At 50.5% G+C, this 21,577-nt stretch overlaps 2 protein-coding genes across 4 annotated transcripts in view; one reads left to right on the forward strand and one right to left on the reverse strand.

Annotated features, from left to right (window-relative positions):
* The first annotated feature begins 714 nt into the window (after positions 1–714).
* LOC134403941 (olfactory receptor-like protein COR9) lies at positions 715–1,693 on the forward strand. The gene is given in 3 exon segments (XM_063134484.1): positions 715–805; positions 1,135–1,170; positions 1,173–1,693. Coding segments are annotated over 3 exon segments (648 nt in total).
* A 1,551-nt stretch (positions 1,694–3,244) lies between these two features.
* The window catches only part of HCLS1 (hematopoietic cell-specific Lyn substrate 1), a 31,055-nt gene continuing 12,722 nt past the window's right edge, over positions 3,245–21,577 (reverse strand). The window contains exons 6-17 of one of the 3 annotated variants that reach the window (XM_063133754.1): positions 20,769–20,823; positions 19,407–19,517; positions 18,571–18,681; positions 16,991–17,101; positions 15,948–16,058; positions 15,552–15,607; positions 12,868–12,937; positions 11,879–12,018; positions 10,725–10,838; positions 5,738–6,083; positions 4,151–4,222; positions 3,245–4,030 (exon numbers count right to left, since the gene is read on the reverse strand). In XM_063133754.1, coding sequence (XP_062989824.1) covers positions 3,894–4,030; positions 4,151–4,222; positions 5,738–6,083; positions 10,725–10,838; positions 11,879–12,018; positions 12,868–12,937; positions 15,552–15,607; positions 15,948–16,058; positions 16,991–17,101; positions 18,571–18,681; positions 19,407–19,517; positions 20,769–20,823 — 1,434 coding nt within the window. In that variant the 3' untranslated portion in view covers positions 3,245–3,893. The remainder of the gene's footprint in view (positions 4,031–4,150; positions 4,223–5,737; positions 6,084–10,724; positions 10,839–11,878; positions 12,019–12,867; positions 12,938–15,551; positions 15,608–15,947; positions 16,059–16,990; positions 17,102–18,570; positions 18,682–19,406; positions 19,518–20,768; positions 20,824–21,577) is intronic. The other 2 variants (XM_063133755.1, XM_063133756.1) reach the window with 2 other exon arrangements.

Below are 21,577 nucleotides of genomic sequence, written 5' to 3' on the forward strand. Positions count from 1 at the left end.
GCTCTTTGCATGTTTTTACCTACAACAGTGCCCCGCTCTGCATTCATCTGTGGATTTATTTCTTTTAAATGCCTTCAAAATACGTATTGAAGATGCTGGGGCAGAGTAAACAACCAGCCAGAGGTAGGTAGGTAGGTAGGTAGGTAGGGGTGTGTGTGTGTGTGTGTTTCTTGGGTACTTGGAGAAGAAGGTGCCCTTTAGCCCCTTCTAACTCTGCCGAGGTACAGAGGTCTCAGAAAGGGTGGTGGGTGGGCAAGGAGGCATGGTGTCCTTGAAGGAGAGGGAACCAGCCTGAAGAGCTGTTTCCCCCCTCCTCAAAAATACCCAGGCTGGTAGATGTCAGAGGCAGGAATGAGTGGGTGGAGGAGAGCCTCTTCTGGTGTGTTTCCTCACCTTGATGCCATATATGAGAAACATCTCTAGGAACAGGTCCGGCATCTTGTTCCCCACCATGGCCAACCAGATGCCCCAATGGGAAACCCACCAGCAGGACATGAGACCAACGTTCATCCTACCATGTTCCTCCTGTCCACGTTGCCCAGCCACGAGTGTACAAAGGCCCCCCACCTCTCATACTGCAGTCTCTAGAAGCCGTTCCTACCTTTCTCCTCCAGAAATTTATCCAATCCCCCTTTTAAAGCCATCCAAATCAGAGGCCACCACTGCATCTAGTGGTGGTGAGTTCCATAGTTGAACTACGCTTTGTGCGAAGAAATGCCGCCTTTCGCCTGCCCTGAATCTTCCACCATTCAGCTTCACTGGGGGAACCCAGGTTCGAATATTATCAACTTCCTCCGCACTAAGCGTAATTGTATACACCGCGGTGATGCCCCACATTACCTGTCTGTTTCCTGAACTAAATAGCCCCAATTGTGGCAGCCTTTCCTCATCATCACCTCTGGGAATTCCTTATCCCTTTCATTATTTTCAGACACGGTCCTATCAGTTCAGCCCTCACTTCTTGCAAGCCCCCAGACTCAGAGATTTCTGAATTTCCTACGCCCAGCGAGGCTGAAGCCAGCAGTGAAGCAGGAGTGGTGGAGATGATCTTCACCTCCTTGTCCTCCATCTTTCCTGAATTTCACGAGTGAGGGCACTTTGGAGGGGAGGGAATGAGGCCGGAGGGGGCTTGAGATAACTTGCATCCTGGCCTTTGTGGTCTCCTCCATTTTTCATGAGCAGGAAGGTGTGTGTCCTTCTTGTTACCGCATCTTGGATCTGGGGCCTTCTAGACTCAGCCATTCACACTGTACTGGCCACTCATTTGGACTTCTATGGGGCCAATTAGATTCACCACATCTTCTGCGATGTCCCACCACTTCTGAAAATTGCCTGCAGCGACACGTATGTCAACGAGATGGTCCTTCACACAGCTAATGTTTTTGTGGGGATGACCCCTTCTTTAATTGTTGTCGTCTCATACATCTTCATCCCGTCTGCCATCTTCCAAATTCGTTCTAACACCAGCAGGCACAAGGCCTTCTCCACCTGTGCCTCCCACTTGATCGTGGTCATCATCTACTTTGGGATGGCAAACTTGAACTACAACCGCCCCAAAGCTGGCTACTCCTTGGAGATCGACACCTTGATCTCCACACTTTATTGTATCATCACTCCTACGTTGAACCCCCTCATCTACAGCCTCCGTAACAAGGATGTGAAGGGAGCCCTGTGGAAGGTTCTGGGCAAATAGAATTTTTATAATTCTCTTAACAAATAGTGAGGGAAGTGCTGGATCATGTTTCCACTTCAGGTTACCTTCCCAGTGTCCCATTCACCAACTCCAGTGTCTCCCAGTTTGAGCAGCTGCTTAGCTGCCAAATTCAGTATGGTGCATGGGCCCCAAGAGGACCCTGGGATCTCAGAAAGCCCAAACCTTTTAACTGTGGTGTCCCCTTTCTCTGACTTAGTCCTCTTAAGGAGAACAGAATGGGAAGACCTGGAGACCTTTCACCAAACAACCCCAACTGAACGAACACACACACACACACACACACACACACACACACACACACACACACACACCTACCTGATCCTTGGCAGATGGAAATGGCCTACAAGACACTCAGTTGGAGTGACTGTTGGACGAGGGTATGGAGATGAGGTGGGTGGGTGGTGACCCAAAATGAGTGACAAGTAGTCCTGCATGACCATCAACTTTGTGGGGGAAAGGACAGTGAGTTGAGCCATGTAAGGCAAGTGGAAGTCACAACAATTGCAGCTCCCACCCCTCAGAAGATGTGGAGTGAGGGATTGAAGTGGGACAGGCTGGGAGTGGGAAGCCTAGGGACGAAGGGGTGAGGTGTAGAAATTGGCTGGAGTGTCAAATAAACATTGCCTTTGCCAGTGTATGTTTGTTTTCTTCATTTTGGTTTTTCAGTCGGCTTTCACCTTTCCGATGGCCCGCGGCTGGCTTGAGCACAGGAGGTAACTCCGTATTCTATGCAGGCGTCTTGTTCCTAGCCCTGAGACCCTTGCGAGTGAGAGGGGGAAGCTACACCATCAAAACAGTTATCCTCATGGGACTGATCTAACCTGGGTACTGTTGCATTGTATGTTCCGGCATATTCCACCAGTACTCTGCCATAGCTGGGTAGCGCACTACTATTTAAGGAGGTTTTGTGGCCACCAAAAAGGGCAGTTCACGTCACCCCACTGCCAGGTGAGAACCGTGGAACATCCAGAAACCAACTCCATTAAAGGTTCTGAGGCAATGCTTCATTTTTAATGGCTGAGGTAACACCACAAGGGGACTTTCCGGGGGTCCCTGAGGCCTCTTTCCAGCATGCAAACGTCCGCGTAAGAATGTCTGATGGCTAGAAAAGTTGACGCAAAAATTGAGGAAACTACGAGGACAACAAAGTGAAGATAAATTTGAGGGGGTATTGTGGAAATTCATTAATTATGTGAACCAAGAAGAAGATGGGAGAACACCCCCATCGGCATATGTAGAATTATGGAAAACATCGGTGGATGGATAAAGAGATTTCGTTCCGGGGGCCTATAAATTAAATTGAATTGAATTTAAGTGGAATTAAATCAAATCAATCAATGTTAAACATCCTATATCCAGTCTTGAATATATATCTCCGAATGTACGTATGTGATGTCTTATTTGACCCCTGTAACCAGAACTACAAAACAATAAAAAAATAATTAAATGAAAGAAAAGCAAGCCTGACGGCAACATCTGGAACTTGCTGAAATCTGAGCGCATCAACATCTACTGCATCTACAACAGGTGTGGATAGCACAATAATATCTTTTTATTGACATAAAGATCACTTTTTTAAAATCCCCTTTTACGCACGTTGCATAGGATACTTTGCCCATTTTGAACGTTGTGAGCATGTGCCATGGGAACACAACAAGATCAGCCACGCTTCCGCGGGCTAAACAACCCACAAGTAATACGCAGCTACGCAGCCACGCAGCTGCTCATTTCCCCACGCCTGAGGCTGCCCAGAGCGGGGCATGGGGGGCCGCCCTACCACACTTCCTCTAACCTCTACACCATGCCGGCTCCCTGAGGGTTTCAACGCCTTGGTTTGCACTTCAACGGATTGCTGTGAGGGTTTCAGAGGAGAGTGGAGGTGTCGGCTGCACTGCCCACAAAAGCAAGGGATTCGGCGCCCATCCAGGGTCAGAAGCTGAGCAAAACTGGACACAGCTGGAATAGAGCCCGGACACGGCAGCGTGCCTGGAACTGCAGGAGGGGGAGCCCGGCAGCACCCCAGAGAAGCCCGGAGGCACCTTGGTGCCACCCGGAAGGGAAAGCGTCCCGCTCACTCAGTGGCGAAGAGAGGTTGAGGGGAAGCTGGGCTCCGGAGTCTGCTGGGGCACAGGGGCAGCTGGGAAGGGGTGGCCATGGGGACGCAGGAAGAGGGAGGGCGTCACGGCAGGAGCTCGACGTAGTTGGCTGGGAAGAGGCCATCTTTGCCATGACAGCGCCCACGCCACCAGCCCTCGTCCACCTGTTCGATGTCTGTGATGGTGTCGCCCGGGAGGAAGGAAATCTCGTCTTCCCCGTCTGCCAAAAAGGGGTGGGGGGAAAGGGGATCAGTTTCTATGCCTCCCCCAGCAGAAGTGTCAGGATCAGCAGGGCAAGGCTGACCCACTCCCCACGCCAGGTGAGAAGCACTTGACCTACCTCCCTGGTAGTCGTAGAGGGCCATGGCAGACAGGCATGCTCCGCCCACTTCATACACAGCCCCTTCAGCGCCTGCAGGAGAGGAGGCCAAGAAGATGGCGTGGGTCAGGACAATCCTGGAGGAACAGTCCAGCCTCTGACCCATGCCAGATCAATTATAGTACCCCCAGCTGCTCACCACCACCTCTGCCTGAGCATCCTGGCTAGCTGCGTCTTGGCTGCCAGCTGCTCTGGCCAGGGCTGTGTCGATGCGAGAGTGCTCCTTCCCCTGGCAAACACTCTGCTTCTGTCTCTGGGGAGGACGAAGGATCGCCAGCCCAATTCCCAAAACAGAAAGGGCAATTCCTCCAGGGCTGTCCAGCCTTGGCCGTTATCCAGGGCATCGTGTGAAGGACATTGCCGTAAGAGCCAAGGCTGGCCCTACCATTAGGCATAGCGAGGCAGACCCTGAAGCAGCAGATTCCGGGATGCAGCAGCAAGGTGTTCGAGGAGAAGCCTGCCCTGGGTCATCATCGTCCCCCTGCCCCATGAGCTAGCATGCTGCCTTCAGGTGGGTTGGAAGACGCTGACCCACAGCCAGTATTGAAGAAAGATTCAAGTGCCAGTCCAGTTGGCTTTTGTACATGGAATCAGGGGTGGGGGTTGTCTATATGCTATCTATACTCCATTATGGCTGTGCAGTTGTGCCCCGTTGTTTATATGACGCAGCCGACAACTCACAGCCACGTTGTGCTATTCTCTGTGAAGCATTTTCGATGTGCTGTTTCACCGTGAGTTTTTACTTTGCTCTGCTACCACCACAGTTGTGTGTGTGAAAGTGTTGGCTTCAGTGCAGGTTAAAACAGCGGACACATTGAGCACGTATGCCTGACCTGGACCCACTTCTGCGCATGTTCGAAGCAACGCAAGAGTGCAGGGTTGGCGGGGAAATACAGGGCAGGTGGAGGGGCCCAGGTGAGTGTTTAGTGATGGTCACCTTGGTAACACTGGTGTAGGATTTCGGAACTAAACTAAGGGCAGTTATCATGTATAATGCACAAATTCAATGAACTGTAGCTGCACAAGCGTGCAGCTAGAAGCTTTCAAAGCTACAACGGTGTGCAGATTTGCCAGGAAATGAACAAACAAAATGCTTTCGGTGGTTTTCAGTCATTCTATATTTGCCACTGTGTGGCAAGAGCACTGCGACTTTTCCGGGATGGAAAACCCGGGTTCATCCAGCCAAGTATTACTATCAATGCCACCTCGCAGCAGCGGTGCTCCGGGTTTTGGGGGGGAATCAGTACGCAAAGCGGTGCCGAACAGACACCCCCTTTGCCTCAGGTAGCAAAATGTCTTGGGCCGGCCCCGCTAAAGGCTCAGAACACTGCAGTGTCATGGCTTTGCTGAGTGCTCTAAGACACGGAAGCAGGGGCGAAGGTCACGGGAGCTCTTCAAAGTGTGCGTCTCATTCTCTTACCTATGACGAAGCCATGTTTCCTACCTGTGTTTCACCTTCAGCGTTCCCTCCTTCAAGACAGGTAGGGTGAGCTCTCTGGCATGGAGGTGAGGCCCACCCCGTCAGCTGTGACCCTCCCCATCTCTCACCTGCAGAGGACACTTCCCCGGAGCTGCCAGGATTCCTGTCTGGGATCTCCTCATAGTCCTGGATCTCGTCCTCCGGGCTGTTGTCATAGATGGTTTCCGCAGGGCCAAAGTGGTCTGGCATCTCCTCGTAGTCTCCCCCGGCGTCCTCATCCTCATGGAAGTCAGGAGGTTCTTCGTGGACCAAGGGCCCGTCCACGTCCTCGTAGTCGCCACCATAGTCCGGACTCTCGATGAAGATGGGCCGGGGCACGGAAGGGGCTTTTGGTGGCTCTCGGGCACCCTCGGCCAGGTCTGAGTTCCGTGGGGGAAGGATGGGCAGTTGCTCCTCTTCCTCTTCAGCCATGCTCTAGACATCAGACAGAAAATTACTCTGCCCATTGAGCTTTTATTCTGTCTCCAGGGGGCCTGTACAGACTGGGCAGCCCCATAAATCTTTGCATATTGTATTTTAAATTTTCGTATATTGTTTTTAAGTGTTTTTATCCTATGTAAACCGCCCAGAGAGCCTTGGCTATGGGGCGGTATGCAAATGTAATAAATAATTATAATAACTAAAGCAAACTTTTGCACACAATAAACATCCCAAGGATGCAACGTTTCCAATTGTTCAACTAATCTCTTGGATTGGAAGGCAGAGAACAAAACCTGCATTTTCTTAGGGTTATATTTGTGTATTTGAATCTTGAGCCAGCAATGCTTGAGCCAGCAATGCCAACGCGATGCGTTTCCCTGTGGGCTTCCCAGAGAGCCTCAGCTCCCTGCGGTCCAAAAGTGCAACAACATTAGAATCATAGAATAGCAGAGTTGGAAGGGGCCTACAAGGCCATCTAGTCCAACCCCCTGCTCAATGCAGGAATCCACCCTAAAGCATCCCTGACAGATGGTAGTCCAGCTGCCTCTTGAAGGCCTCTAGTGTGGGAGAGCCCACAACCTCACCAGGCAATTGATTCCATTGTCGTACTGCTCTAACAGTCTGGAAGTTTTTCCTGATGTCCATCTGGAATCTAGCTTACTTTAACTTGAGCCCGTTATTCTGTGTCCTGCACTCCGGGAGGATCAAGAAGAGCTCCTGGCCCTCCTCTGTGTGACTATTATTATTATTATTATTATTATTATTATTATTATTATTATTATTATTTATATAGCACCATCAGTGTACATTTCAAGTATTTGAAGAGTGCTCTCATGTCTCCCCTCAATCTTCTCTTCTCCAGGCTAAATGCAGGCCCCTAACAAAGGTGCATGAAAAATATATCAAAAACTCTGGATAAAGGGGCCTGTAACCTGAAATTAATGAGGATGCAGGAGACTTTGCTTGGTTGGATTTATTTTTCAAGGACCTTGTAAAATCTTATTTGTACAGCGCTCCACATTACGTTAATCATCTGAGAAGGAGCTGTGCAGAAGCCAAGCTCTGATTATATGAAGCTCCCCGGAGGCAGACAGAGAAAGCCAGAGAGGACCGCCGTTCCCTCGGGCGCCTTCCCCTGGGTGCTTCTCGAGGGAGGGCTCCTATCACTTCCATCCGAAAACCGCATGGTGCGACAATTGCGTCTTTCTCTCCTTAATAGTTCTGTGTGCGTTTGTGGAAAAGACAGGAGCACCGGTGGGAAAACACAGCAGGGTTTCCAGTGGCAGAGGACAGTGAGCTTCATCCCACGTACCCATTTCCCTCAAATTATCCCCATAGCGTAAAGCTGCTATTGTTGTTGTTAACTAAATCACACCCCAGTCAGCGGTGCTCCTAAGACCCCTTCCATACCAGGAAAAGGGTTTAAAGGGGGGGGGAATGTAAAAAATCATAAAAAATCAACGGATGACCCAATCCAATTCAAATTTGGTATGCTGAAAGCCCTCCTTAATATCTATTGCTGTGCCGATTTTGATGTCTTTATCTTTAAAACTTACACAGATGTAAGCATGTGTTTAATTTGAAGTTTAAAAATCATCCTTCTGCGCCCCCAGTGGCCGCTCGGAGAAGGACAAGGAAGTATGAAAAGTTAAAATTAGCACTGGGATTGTGGGGGGGTAAGAAAAGTTGCTCTTTCCGCGATTCCGTTTTCGGCGCTTCTTTTAGGGAAGCAACGCAATCACAGCCGGATGCATCGGAGAACTTCATAATAAAAGCAGATTATAAGGTAGAAAACATCGGAGTCCTTTGCATGTAATTCGCAGTGATTGCACAGTATAACCCTGGTGCAATCACTGCGAACTGTGTGTAAAGGACTCCAAAGTTTTCCAGTTTATAACCTGCTTTGACTGTGAAGGACTCCCAGGCATCCTGCCTTAACTGTGCTTCTTAACCAAAAGACCCGCCCTATTTTGCTACTAGTTTTGGAGCGAATCATTTGTTGTTTTCCGAGCGGCCACTGGGGGCGCAGGAGCAGGATTTGATATGTTTAAAGAAAAATTAAACAAATGCTTACATCTGCGTAAGTTTTAAAGATAAAGACATCAAAATTGGCACAGTAATAGATATTAAGTAGGGGTGTGCATGGACCCCCCACTCCACTTCACTTTCAGATCCGCCATTTTTCGGATCGGGCCGCCCCGCCCCCACTCCGCCTATGCCCACTCCGCTCCGCTCGGAGCTCCGGATCCGGATCGGAGCTCCGTTCCCCCCCCCATGGGGGGGGTTACCGGGCCCTGCCGCCTTCGCCGCCCATGCGGCGACGGCGGCAGAGCCCGGTAAGGGGGAGGAGGGCCTTACCTGCCTCCGTCCGTGGTCCGTCGCCGTCTTCAATTGAGCCCGCGGTTCCACCAGGAAGTCTGGGCCGCAGACTTCCTGCTGGAACCACGGGCTCATTTGAAGACGCTGACGGACCGCGGACGGAGGCAGGTAAGGGAGAGGAAGGGGGGGTTACCAGGCCCTGCTGCTGTCGCCGCATGGGCGACAGCGACAGCGGCAGGGCCCGGTAAACCCCACTTACCTTTCCGGCGGAGCTCCGGATCGAGGTGAAGGATCCGCCTTCACCTCGATCCTCTTCGCCACGCTCCGCCGGCCCCCCAATCCTCTTCGCCTCCGCCTTAAGGGCAGGCGAAGCCCCCCGCTCCGCTTCTAATTCGCCGGTCCGATTAGAAGCGGAGCACATCCCTAATATTAAGGAGAGCTTTAAGCATGCCAAATTTGAATCGGATTGGGTCATATGTTGATTTTTTAATGATTTTTTACATTTCCCCCCTTAAACCCATTTCCTGGTATGCAAAGGATCTTAGGAGCGCTGCCGCCCGGGGTGTGATTTAGCTAGCAACAACAACGATGACAGCTAAATGCTGTAGGGGATAATTCGAGGGAAACAGGTACGTGGGATGAACCTCAGTGTCTGGACCCCCTGTAAAATTCCAGGCATGGGGAGGCAGGGCAATGGCACAATGAGAGCTTCTCCTGGCGCATCCTCTGTTGTGGCTGAGCTTCCCTTCTCTCTCCTTGAAGGTGGGGCTCCTCGTCCCTAAGGGAGGAGGGAGGGAGGAGCCAACGCAAAGAGCTCCTGGGAAAGAAATGGGACACACCGGTATTTAAAACCCCAACGAGGGCTGAATCAGGGATAGAGAGAGGAAGGGGGCCGGGGTGGGGGGATTCCTGTGTGCCCGCCTCCCGTTTCCCTCCGGCTTTCTCTCCCTTTCCTTGGGGGAGCCGTCAGCATTTACAAAAGGCTGCCTGCGTCTACCTGCACATGGAACGGAACATGGCGGCAGAATGTAGAAGTGGGGGGCTAGATTGCACGACTTCAGTGATATGAGTGCGGAGGAAACCGCTTTTGAACGCTCCCCCACGTTAACCAAAAAAAAAAAAACCCTCACTAAAGGTGGAAAACGAGGACATCAAGGAGAAAGATTCTATCTGGTCCTTTGCCTTCTGGCTGGGGTTTGAGTTCCAGGAAGCTTGAAATATGGGAGGGCATTTTTTTAAAAAATGGTGCCCCCACACCTTCAGCCTTAAGTGTGCAGCTTTATGGCGCTGCCACCTCATCTCTATACACGCCCCAACTTCCCTGCCATATCCTGCTGCATGTGGCTGCTTTTGATGTGATGAGTGAAACATGTAGCCAGGTTCTTAAATGCTGGAGGAGGAGGAATACATGTTGAAGAGCACTTTTAAAAACAACATCCTAACCACTTTTAAAGGAGTCCTGTTCAAGTTTAACAGAGCAAATTGAATCTTTTACTAGGGCTGTGCACTGCCGCAGGGCTGAACCCTGAATCTAAGCTGAAGCAGGCTGAATTGGCCCTCTTTGGCCTGGATCCAGAGTGGTACCGAATCACGTCCGAAGCGCTCCGGGGCACCTCGACCCTATTTCAAGCAGTGGTCCACCACTGCCCCTGCCCACCGTGAGGCTGACCGAGAGTCTACTGGGCTCTCTGCTCGCTCCCCTCCCTCTTCTCCTCGCCCTCCCTCCCTCCCCAATCATCCCCAGAACCTGGAACTGCTGCCCACGCTGCCCAAAAGACTCCTTAGTCTTTGATTAGAGCCGCCATTTTACACAAAGATGGGGTTTCAGTCATTTTCCTATTTCTATGGTCACAAATCTCTCTGAGGGCAAGTGGGGATGGACTTCTTGTTGGCCTCGCACTCGGCTTTCCTGGGAACAGGGAACAGCTGACCCACTTCAGGGGGGGTCCAAACCTCGCTTCGGAAGCAAATCCGAAGTGGGTTGACCCTGAGCCAAATCGGGGGCAATTTGGAGCTCCCGGATCAGCTGCCGAGGTCGGGGGTGGGCTATATTTTTTTCAGCTGAACAATCCAGTGAAGAGGTCAACAGCTCCCTGCTGTGACTCCCGAAGAACCTGTGCTCCTATTCAGGAACGAGCTCTCTGTGGGCAAAAGGCCACCGGACCAGATGCATAAAATTGGCCAGGTAGAACCCCAGAGGTGTCGGCCAGCAGCAAGGGACCCTGAGGCACACCTCTGAGCGCGCCCCTGGTGCACCTGGAAAGCTGGTTGTCCTGAGTGCCCTTGGGCCATGCTCAGGCTTGTCCTTCCTCCTACCTGGTGTGCTGGGAGCACCGGGGGCACGCTGCGCTCTGCGCACACCTTCACGGGTTGTGGTGAGAGTTTCGGGACCAGCTCTTCATTGCTTGGCTCTTCGCTTCTCTGGGTTTCCTGAAAGAAAGAAAGAAAGAAAGAAAGAAAGAAAGAAAGGAAGGAAGGAAGGAAGGAAAGAGAAGAAACTCAGTTGTTCATTCCTTCCCCACATCCAAGTGTGTGTGTGTGGGGTCATGGCTCATGTAACTTCCTTCTTGAGTCTCCTCTTAGGGCTTTATCTCCTTCTTATTGTCCAGGGCATTTCAGTTCTTCAGTTTTTTGTTATTTTTAAGTCGGCGATTATATTTTCAAATCTTTACGCTGTTCCTGGTTTTTACTTCGTGTAATTTAAAACTTATTGGAGTTTTTATTATGCTTTATGGTGCTGTATTTTATGGCTTGGATTGTTTTGAACGTCCTAGAGGGCCTCGGCTATTGGGCAGCATAGAAATGTAATAAACGCATCAATGAATCATCCCACGTGGCAAAATACGGGTCAGGCATTGAGCCCCCTTCATAGGTCCATCTAGGACTCTGCCCCCCCCCACCGCCACCTAACTCCCAGGGCTAAGCCAATGACATCCTCTGGGGTTCGGGTTCCATGCCCGTGGGAGGAGAGAGATGTGCCCACTGGCTGTGGGCAAGGGAGGGGCTTCCATGCCAGCTACCCTCCCCCAAACCATGCAGAGCCAAGTCCTCCGGCAGGACTGGAGAAACCCCTCTGGAGAGGGGGCATCTTTCCTGGGTACCGGGCAGCGGCTAGAACAGAGATTGCGCAAGGAAGATTGCGCAAGGAAGACACCAGCCAGGCCCAATCCACGTGAGAGCCCCACCCTCACTCCCATCCCCCGCTTGCTGCAGTGTGTGGCTCACTCGCGAGGGACATGGCACACGTGTCAACCTGTGGATCCCCCATGATTTCTGCCTCTACATTCTGGGGTTTTGTGGGCTCAATTTATGACATCTTCTTTCTTTCTTTCTCGCACTGATTTCCGTGTGGAGACGCCATGTGCCGTTTTCATTCAGACAACTGGGAGAGGTTTCAGCCTGCAGCTCCAGTTCTTCTGCCTTTACCTGTCACTGAGAGTGTAGGGGGGCAGGAAATCAGGGCTGCTCACCTTCTGCTGCTCCTGCCGCTCTCGCTGCTCCCGGGCCTGGTGCCGAGCGCGCTCCTCCTCCGCCCGCTTCTGGTTCTCTTCCTCTGCCGACTTGGCCATGTTCTCAAACCGCTGCCTCAGGTTGCCTGCCCCGCCAGAAGCTGTTTGCAAGGACAGCGGTGAGGTGGTGGAGGGGACCCAGCAATGGGCACTGTGGGAGCCCTCCTCCGCCCAAAAAGGTGACTTAGGGCATTTCCACATGAGGATTTTATCCCGCACTTTTAGTGAGGCTTCTGCTTCCAGATTCTTTGTGGGATTACAGTCGGCTCCTTTACATTTGCTTTTTCCTGGGAGTTTACTTTCTCTGCATTTCTATATTTAATTATACAGCCACTAGATGGTGCCGTGGGCATAGCGGAATTGTGTGATTACATGCTATAAATATGTAGAATAGAAAAATACTGCATTTTTCTTGATGTAAAAACATGTGATACTGGTTGCAAAGCACGGGAGAGGCCCTGCAGGATGACAATGTCATGGAAAGGACCTGCAAACTACCGTCAGTGAGCAATCACGAGAGCACAACAAAATCAAGCCACGTGTAGAAAGGCTCCTTGCATAATGGAGTCACTGAACGGTAGAGCTGGAAAAGGTCCTGGACCTCATCCAGTCCAACCCCCTGCTCAGTGCAGGAACTTTGCAACTACAGCTGCAAACAGCCACCCAACCCCTGCTTCAATTTCTCCCGTGAAGGAGACCCCACCACCCACCCAAGGCAGCCTTTCCTACTCTCAAGCAGCCTTTCCATTAGGAGGTTTGCCCCAGGAGTTTTGCTCCATCCCTGCCCTCTGCAATAACAGAGCCCACGCCTACCTTCCAGCCCCTAAGGGTTCGGTAACAACCATCCCTTCACCAATGGCGTTCTTGGATCCGCATGGGTGAAGGTCCTGCTCCGCCCCGTCACGGATCTGTTCCCCAAACTTGCCAGGTTGGCCTGCAGAAAGACTTACCGGCCTCCATGGGCTTCGTCTTCTCGTACGAAGAAGCTGGAGCGTCCATCTCGCTAAAGCCGACAGCGCTCTGCAAAAAGAGAAGCCCCCGAGCACCCAGCTAGCCGGCAAGGAGATGGCGCGTCACCGCCTCCCATAAGTAGCCTTCCTTTCCTCGAGAAGGTCTATCGCGCCAGGAGGCTCACAAGATGGTTCACCCCTCAACATGCCTTTGGCTGAAAAGGAGGATCCTTCCCAAGTCTTCAAAGACTCTACAGCAGATGTTGGGCAGGGGGGCAGAAAGAGCCTCAAGCACAGCAGCCAAATCCACCTTGCCAATGTGGCTGCTGAAAAGCCCCACCCCCTTTCCCCCAAACTACCCATCACAGGATGGTTTCCCGGCTTTTGCACACACACACCCCACACACACACCTTTTGCCATGCTAAAAGGTTGAGAAGGGTCTCCTCAGGCCCAGTTACTGCCTGGAAGCGCTTCCAAATAGAATAACCCTAACCAGCACACAACACCTAGGATATTAAATGTACCTGCCCGGACCCTAAGGTCATCCTCAGGGGTCCTTCTCCGCGAGCCCCTGCCAAAGGAAGTGAGGCAGGTGGCTACCAGGAGCAGGGCCTTCTCCGCTGTGGCACCCCGGTTGTGGAATGAGCTCCCCAGAGAGGTCCGCCTGGCGCCTACATTATATGCTTTTAGACGCCAGGTGAAGACCTTTTTATTCTCCCAGCATTTTAACAGTCTATAAATAAATTTTAACTTCGTGTTTTAAATTTGTAATTTTGCTGCTGTTTTTATCTGGTTGAGCTTTTATATTGTATTTTATATTATGGTTTCATACTGTTGTTTTATACTTTGAATGTTTTTAATTTTTGTGAACTGCCTAGAGAGCTCCGGCTTATGGGCGGAATAGAAATGTAATTAATAATAAATAAATAAATGATATCAAAAGAACTGAGGTAAACAAACATTTTATGTATTATTATTAATAATAATAATTTATTTATTTATTTAGCACCATCAGTGTACATGGTGCTGTACAGAGTAAAACAATAAAATAGCAAAACCCTGCCGCATAGGCTTACATTCTAATAGAATCATAATAAAACAATAAGAAGGGGAAGAGAATGCACCAAACAGTATAAAAGTAAGTTCTAAATCAAGTTTTAAAAGCTTTAGAAAAAAGAAAAGTTTTTAGCTGAGCTTTAAAAACTGCGATTGAACTTGTAGTTCGCAAATGTTCTGGAAGAGCGTTCCAGGCGTAAGGGGCAGCAGAAGAAAATGGACGAAGCCGAGCAAGGGAAGTAGAGGCCCTTGGGCAGGCAAGAAACATGGCATCAGAGGAGCGAAGAGCACGAGCGGGGCAATAGTGTGAGATGAGAGAGGAGAGATAGGAAGGAGCTGGACAGTGAAAAGCTTTGAAGGTCGACAGGAGGAGTTTATATTGGATTCTGAGGTGAATTGGAAGCCAATGAAGAGATTTCAGAAGTGGAGTAACATGGTCAGAGCGGTGAGCCAAGAAGATGATCTTAGCGGCAGAGTGGTGAACAGAAACCAACGAACTGATGTGCGAAGACGGAAGGCCAGAGAGAAGAAGGTTGCAGTAGTCCAACCGAGAAAGAACCAAGGCATGAACAAGAGTCTTGGCAGAAGAGACAGACAAAAATGATCGAATCCTGGCAATATTATACAGGAAAAAACGACAGGATTTAGCTACTGTAACATATTCATTGCGCCGTATCACGTATCAAGAATAAAAATACGATAATAATTTACAGAAACTGAACAAGTTGTTTACAATAACCGAGCAAAAATAGTTTACAGGTGCGAAACAGGTGAAAAAAGCCGGAGGCCTGGAATTGCTCAGTTATTGCAAACTATTTCTGCTCATTGCTCAGTTATTACAAACTAGTCAGTCTTTATAAACTATTTTTGCTTGGTTATTGGAAACAACTTGTTCAGTTTCTGTAAACTATTATTGTATTTTTACGCTTGATACGTGATAGGGCACAATTAATACGTTACATAAAATGTTTGTGTACCTCAGTTCCTTTGATACCATTTAATATTCTAGCAGTTGTGTGCTGGTTAAGCGTCATTCTATTTTGGCAATTCCAACTGCTGCCTTCTGTATTCGTCAATTGCGAGTTGAGGCAGGAAGAGCTCCAAGCCAGGATCTGGGGGTATTTTGGGGGGAAGGAATTTTGCCCCACCCACCACTGGCAACTCGGCCCCCGGCAGGTTCTCCAAGATGGAATTCAGCACCCCGATGTAAAACTTGGGGTTTTTTTGCACTATGATGGCCCCTTTGATTGCTCCATTCCACCCTCACGACACGCTATCTCTGCTGACGGGCTTAAATTAAGATGAACAAGACAGAGAGTCCAGAAAATGTCCACTGACAAAGCAGCGGCAGGGGAAACAGGGACGCTCTCCTTCGTCCGAAACATCTGGTGGTTCATCAACCACGCTACGTCAATTAATCTGTGTAAAATCTGGCCGTGAGTAGGCACCCTGAAAGATTAAGCCGTAGTTGGGATTGCGCGAACGAACTCAAGCAGCGGAATTGATAACAGAACAAGAACAAAGGGCAGGAACTTTTGGGGCGTCCCTGAGCCCTCGGGGGGGGGCAGGTGGTTTCTCTCGTCGTCAAGTCTCCCTTGGGCACTTCCAGAACCTGACCTTTGCTTACCTTGTCGACCCTGTCCTTCTGTACCCCATAGCGGCCTCCAAAGCCCTTGGCGTAATCTGCAGAATAAAAAAGGAGACCAGAATCGCGCTCAAGTCATTCAGCCTCAGCATCCTTCCAGCCCACCCTGGCAGCTGCCACTGTCCGGTCAACTGTCTCCGTGGTGAGCTACCTGGCCAAGTGACGAAGCATTTCATTTGAGTGTTCAGCGCACACTCAGAGGTGTAGGCGAGCCAATGCAGCTGACCGCCACTCACCACACAATGGGCTGCAATGCGGACAGGCCTAGCCGGCACGTGGGAATGCAACACAGGTCACGGGAGGGCCACTTGGCATGGCCCAATTGAGGAGGGCTTCGCCCCGCCTCCTCCCACAAACCGGAGGGCAGAGGACACCTACCTGTCTGGGACTCGTGGGGCTTCACCTCCTCCTTGTGTGCCCAGCCCAAGGCAGACTTGTCTTGACGGTCCTTCTGGACCCCAAACTTCCCTCCAAAACCCACGGCGTGGTCTGCAGGCAGGAAGATGCAGGGTATTTCAGACAGATGCAGGCACAGGACACGTTTGGTCGAGTGGACAGGGGTCCTTGCAACTCATCAGGAGGCGTCACTAAGGAGTGACTTACAAAGTAAGACTTAAGAAGGAAGGGCCAGATTAGGAACTCATGTGGGCCAGATTTGGCCCGTGGACTTGAGGTTTTGCTCCCCTGTCTTAAGTGGGTGAGGACTAAGGCCCAAAGTAACCTGTAGCCATAGATGCCACTCAGTTCACATACCTCTCTCACCTCTAGGTTGGTAACTGAAGGGGTCAGCTAGGACCCCAAGGAGGCTGGGTTTGACCCAGTAGGCTCCCAGCTGCTGACCACTAACCTACAGCCAGACAGCCAATGGCCCGTGAGGACAGAGCGCTCGACCCAGACCCAGGAGTTCAACTCTTTGTTCAGCTACAAAGCTTCCTGGGCCACCTTGGGCAAGTCATTACCGGTCAACCAAGCCTTCCACACAGGATGGCTCAAGTCTGTTGGCCGGGTCTCCCTGGAAGGAGGTCTGGATGCAACGGCAACTGATGAAAACATGACTGCATTTAGTGGCCTGCAAGGAAGAACATCCGAAGGGGTGTTGAACTCTGGGCCTGCCTGACGTAGTGCTGTCTGCTCTGGTCGGGGAGTTCTCCAGGGACGTTCCCAGCTCTTGGACCTGGAGACTGAACCCGGAGCCTTCTGCTTGCCACGCAGTGACTCTGCTCCAGCAAGATGGGCCTGATTTGATGGGCAGGGCGGAGACTTGCTTATTCATCTGAGCAGCGATCCCCAACCGGGATCCTGCCTAAAGTGCCAGACCCAACATCCCCAGAGCAGTCAAGCACACCTGGAAAAAGCTGGGTTGGAGAGGGCTGCATTGGGGAGCTTTCCCCAAGGGCTCCACCCCACATCCTTCCCCATACCTGTCTGGGACTCGTGGGGCTTCACCTCCTCCTTGTGTGCCCAGCTCAAGGCAGACTTGTCTTGACGGTCCTTCTGGACTCCAAATTTCCCTCCAAAACCTACGGCGTGGTCTGCAGTGGGGAAGACGCAGCACATCTCAGAAAGACACAGTGGGCACAGGTTGACTGGAGAAAGGCCCTTGTAACTCACCCCTAATGTCACTGAGAAGGGAGGCTTCTTAAGTGCCTACTATCGGCTTTGGCTAATACGCCAGCTGAGCCCCTTTCCTAGAGTTGGAAGACCTAAAGATGGCCGTGCATGTGCTGGTAACTTCAAGGCTCGACTTCTGCAATTCACTCTGCCTAGTTCGGAAACTCCAACTAGTTCAAAATATGGCAGCCAGGTTGGTCACCGGCACGCCTAGGGGTGACCATATTACACCAACTTTAAAATCTCTTCACTGTCTGCCAATTAGTTTCCGGGCGAAGTATAACGTGTTGGTCATGATCTTTAAAGCCCTACATGGTTTGGGTCCAGGCTACCTGTGGGATCGCCTTCTACAGTACAATCCGCCCCGCACACTCAGGTCCTCTGGGAAGAACTTACTCCAGCCAACAAAGACCAGGCTGACAACCGTTACCCAGAGGACCTTCTCTTCTGCTGCTCCCAGACTGTGGAACGGCCTGCCGGAGGAGATTCATCAACTTAACAGTCTACTAGCATTCAAGAAAGCTATAAAGACTGATCACTTCCGGTAGGCCTACCCAGATGAATTTTAAGATGTCTGATTATTATTTAAATATTGTATCAATTTTATATGCTTTTTAATCAGTTTTATGCCTTTTATGATATTTTTGTATTTAATGTTGTTCCAGAGGAAGAGGCAGCTAAGAAATAAATAAATAGATGATGATGATGTGAATGGAGGTAGTGGTGGTGGGCCAAGGCCACAGGCCACTGCCTCTCCTACCTCACAGGACTGTTGTGAGGTCAAAATGGGATAATCTCATGAATGTTGACTTAAGCTCCCTGGAAGAAGCTCAGGAGTTGTTGTTGTCATTGTTGTTATTGTTATTATTATTAAAAAAATTAAACTGGTTTCTCAAAAAAGAAAACAAAAAAAGAGTCAAGGCGAATTACAAGAGCGTTAAGATCGTACAACATTTACAACAATTGTCCATTCAAATACAACCACCCTCTAAAACAAATAAAAGATCAGGGACAACCATAAGCAATTGGACCATCATTTGCCATCAAACACAGAGAAAAGTCTTAACGGGTGCTGAAAAGATGACAATATTGCCACCTGGTGGTCCTTGCGAGGCAGAACATTGCATAAATGGAGGGCCATCACCAAAAAGGCCCTCTCCCTTGTTGCCATCCTCTGAGCCTTCCTCAAAGGAGGCACTTGAAGAAGGATGCCCTGTGAGATCCGAGAGTCCCCTGGCTCAGGCTGAGGTGGACGTGAGGGTGGTGGCAGCCTACTTAGCTCCGCGTTTGTCCCGACCTAACCTGCTGGGGTGATCCTCTCCCTCCCTTCACACAAGGGCTTCACCCCACCCCGCCTCCTCCCACAAAGCAAAGGGCAGCAGACACCCACCTGTCTGGGACTCGTGGGGCTTCACCTCCTCCTTGTGTGCCCAGCTCAAGGCAGACTTGTCTTGACGGTCCTTCTGGACTCCAAACTTCCCTCCGAACCCCACGGCGTGGTCTGCAGTGGGGAAGACACAGCACATCTCAGAATAAAATGGCCGGCACAGGTTGAGTGGACACAGGCCCTTGTAACACGTCCCTAATGCCACTGAGAAGGGAGGCTCCTTAAGTGAAGGCAGGGAGTGGTGGAGGGCCAAGGCCAAAGGCTACTACCTCTCCTACCTCACAGGATTGTTGTGGGGACAAAATGGGATAATCTTACGAATGTTGATTTAAGCTCCCTGGAAGAAGTTCAGGAATTATTATTATTTGCCATGCAACACATAGGGGACACTGAAAAGATAACAATATGGGTGCCTGGTGAAAAGATTACAATGCTGGCATAAATTGGGGGCCATCACCGAAAAAGCCCTCTCCCTTGTTGCCATCCTCTGAGCCTCCCTCAAAGGAGGCACTTGAAGAAGGATGCATCAAGAGGGCTGCAAGGAAGAACACACAAAGAGGGCTTTCACTGGGGCTCTCTGTTAGTCCAACAATCTCAGCACGCCAAAGCTGTGGCTGCATCGTCTAACAGATGGGGCACAGATCCACAGCCCTTCGAGGCTCCGGTGAGATCCGAGAGTCCCCTGGCTCAGGCTGAGGTGGACGTGAGGGTGGTGGCAACCTACTTGGCTCCTCGTTTGTCCCGGCCTACCCTGCCAGGGCGACCCCCTCCCTCCCGTCACACAAGGGCGTCACCCCACCCCGCCTCCTCCCACAAACCAAAGGGCAGCAGACACCCACCTGTCTGGGACTCGTGGGGCTTCACCTCCTCCTTGTGTGCCCAGCTCAAGGCAGACTTGTCTTGACGGTCCTTCTGGACGCCAAACTTCCCTCCAAAACCCACAGCGTAGTCTGCAGTGGGGAAGGTGGAACAGGTTTCAGAAAGGTTGCACAGGTTCAAGCACCCAGAGCCAACCCATTTCGTTGGCATCACCTGACCCCTAGATTTTTGGGGTCAGGGGATACTTGGGATAGATGGGGGATACTTGGCTCAGCAATACTACAAACGAGAAGGATCTTGGAATTGTTGTAGATTGCAAGCTGAATATGAGCCAACAGTGCGATATGGCTGCAAGAAAGGCCAATGCTATTTTGAGCTGCATTAATAGAAGTAGAGCTTCCAAATCACGTGAGGTACTGGTTCCTCTCTATTCGGCCCTGGTTAGGCCTCATCTAGAGTATTGCATCCAGTTCTGGGCTCCACAATTCAAGAAGGACGCAGACAAGCTGCAGCGTGTTCAGAGGAGGGCAACCAGGATGATCAGGGGTCTGGAAACAAAGCCCTATGAAGAGGGACTGAAAGAACTGGGCATGTTTAGCCTGGAGAAGAGAAGATGGAGGGGAGACATGAGAGCACTCTTCAAATCCTTAAAAGGTTGTCACACAGAGGAGGGCCAGGACATCTTCTCGATCCTCCCAGAGTGCAGGACATGGAATAACGGGCTCAAGTTAAAGGAAGCCAGATTCCGGCTGGACATCAGGAAAAACTTCCTGACTGTTAGAGCAGTACGACAATGGAACCAGTTCCCTAGGGAGGTTGTGGGCTCTCCCACAAGAGAGGCCTTCAAGAGGCAGCTGGACCACCATCTGTCAGGGATGCTTTAGGGTGGATTCCTGCATTGAGCAGGGGGTTGGACTTGAGGGCCTTGTAGGCCCCTTCCAGCTCTGCTATTCTATGATTCTATGATTTCACGGTGAGCTAAGCCAGCGATATGTGGCAAAACGATGCAACACGCTCAGCGCTTTTCAAAAGGAAGCAGACCACAGCGTTGCACCATGGACATTCACACGCTTCATGGCACTGCTCACAGCTCACACCTTCCTTTGATCACCCACTACAGCTTCACTCATCCGTTGCGCCGTCTCCTGGCACGAAGATCTCTGCACCTATCTGGATGTCCCACCAGGCCCTACAGCCACAAGCAATGATGGTTTCCTGCACTCCTCTGTCTGGCAGTGAGCTCAGGGCACTTGCGCCCTCACCAGATTCCTTGAGGCACATGGAAGGAGAGGACGGGGGTGGGGGCTGCTCTAGGAACCGCCCCCCCAGAGGAAGACAAAGGGGGGACCCCAGAAAGAGCTCAGGTGGCCCTCAGAACGTACCTTTCTGTGAGGTGTGCCTTTCCACCTCGCCTTTGTACTCAAAGCCCAGCGCCGACTGCAGAGAAGGGGAAGCGGCAGAAGTTACAACCTCCAGGTGCTATTATTAATCTAGTCCCATACAGAGTAGCACAAGGGAATAAAAGAGCAGTTCCCTGCCCCTAGGAGCTTACAGTCTGAATATTGAGAGTGAGAGAGACAACACAGGGAGGGTAAAAGGGGAGAAGGAAGAGGGGGGAACAAGGGGAGGGTCAGGAATGGGAGCAAATGCTGTGTTGTTACACGGACCATTAAAAATGCCGCTGTATTTTTGATACTCAGTTCTGTGTAATCTTTGAAACGGTGCTTTTAAAATTCCATTTGGTCACTCACATTTAAGGAAATGAAATTGTTAAGCCTTGCTGATTACTTTTCAAGGTTGCAGGAAGCATTATTAACTTGCTAAATTCCATATCTTATACACCATGTTTCTTTTTCTTTTTTCCCTTCTGCTCGTTTTTATTATAGTTTCTAGAGATAAACAAGAATATTGATGAACAAGAATTAACAAAACGTACCAGTTTAGGCCCTCGGGGATAAAACAACAGAACTAACCATTAAAATACAAATTCTGTATCTGTCTTGTGCGGATGCCCAGTTACACCTATAATAGATAAACGAGTAATATCCCATTTGGGGCCTTAGGGGAGGCAACATTCACTGGTGCACAGCACTGAACAGCTGTAATTAGGAACGTTCTCCAAAAGGAAAACGTATTTTATCAGATAATAAGAACTTTTTGCACTTTTTAAATAACACCGGCACAGTTTGCA

The sequence above is a fragment of the Elgaria multicarinata genome, chromosome 9, assembly GCF_023053635.1.
Source record: "Elgaria multicarinata webbii isolate HBS135686 ecotype San Diego chromosome 9, rElgMul1.1.pri, whole genome shotgun sequence".
In the NCBI taxonomy this organism is placed as follows: Eukaryota; Metazoa; Chordata; class Lepidosauria; order Squamata; family Anguidae; genus Elgaria; species Elgaria multicarinata.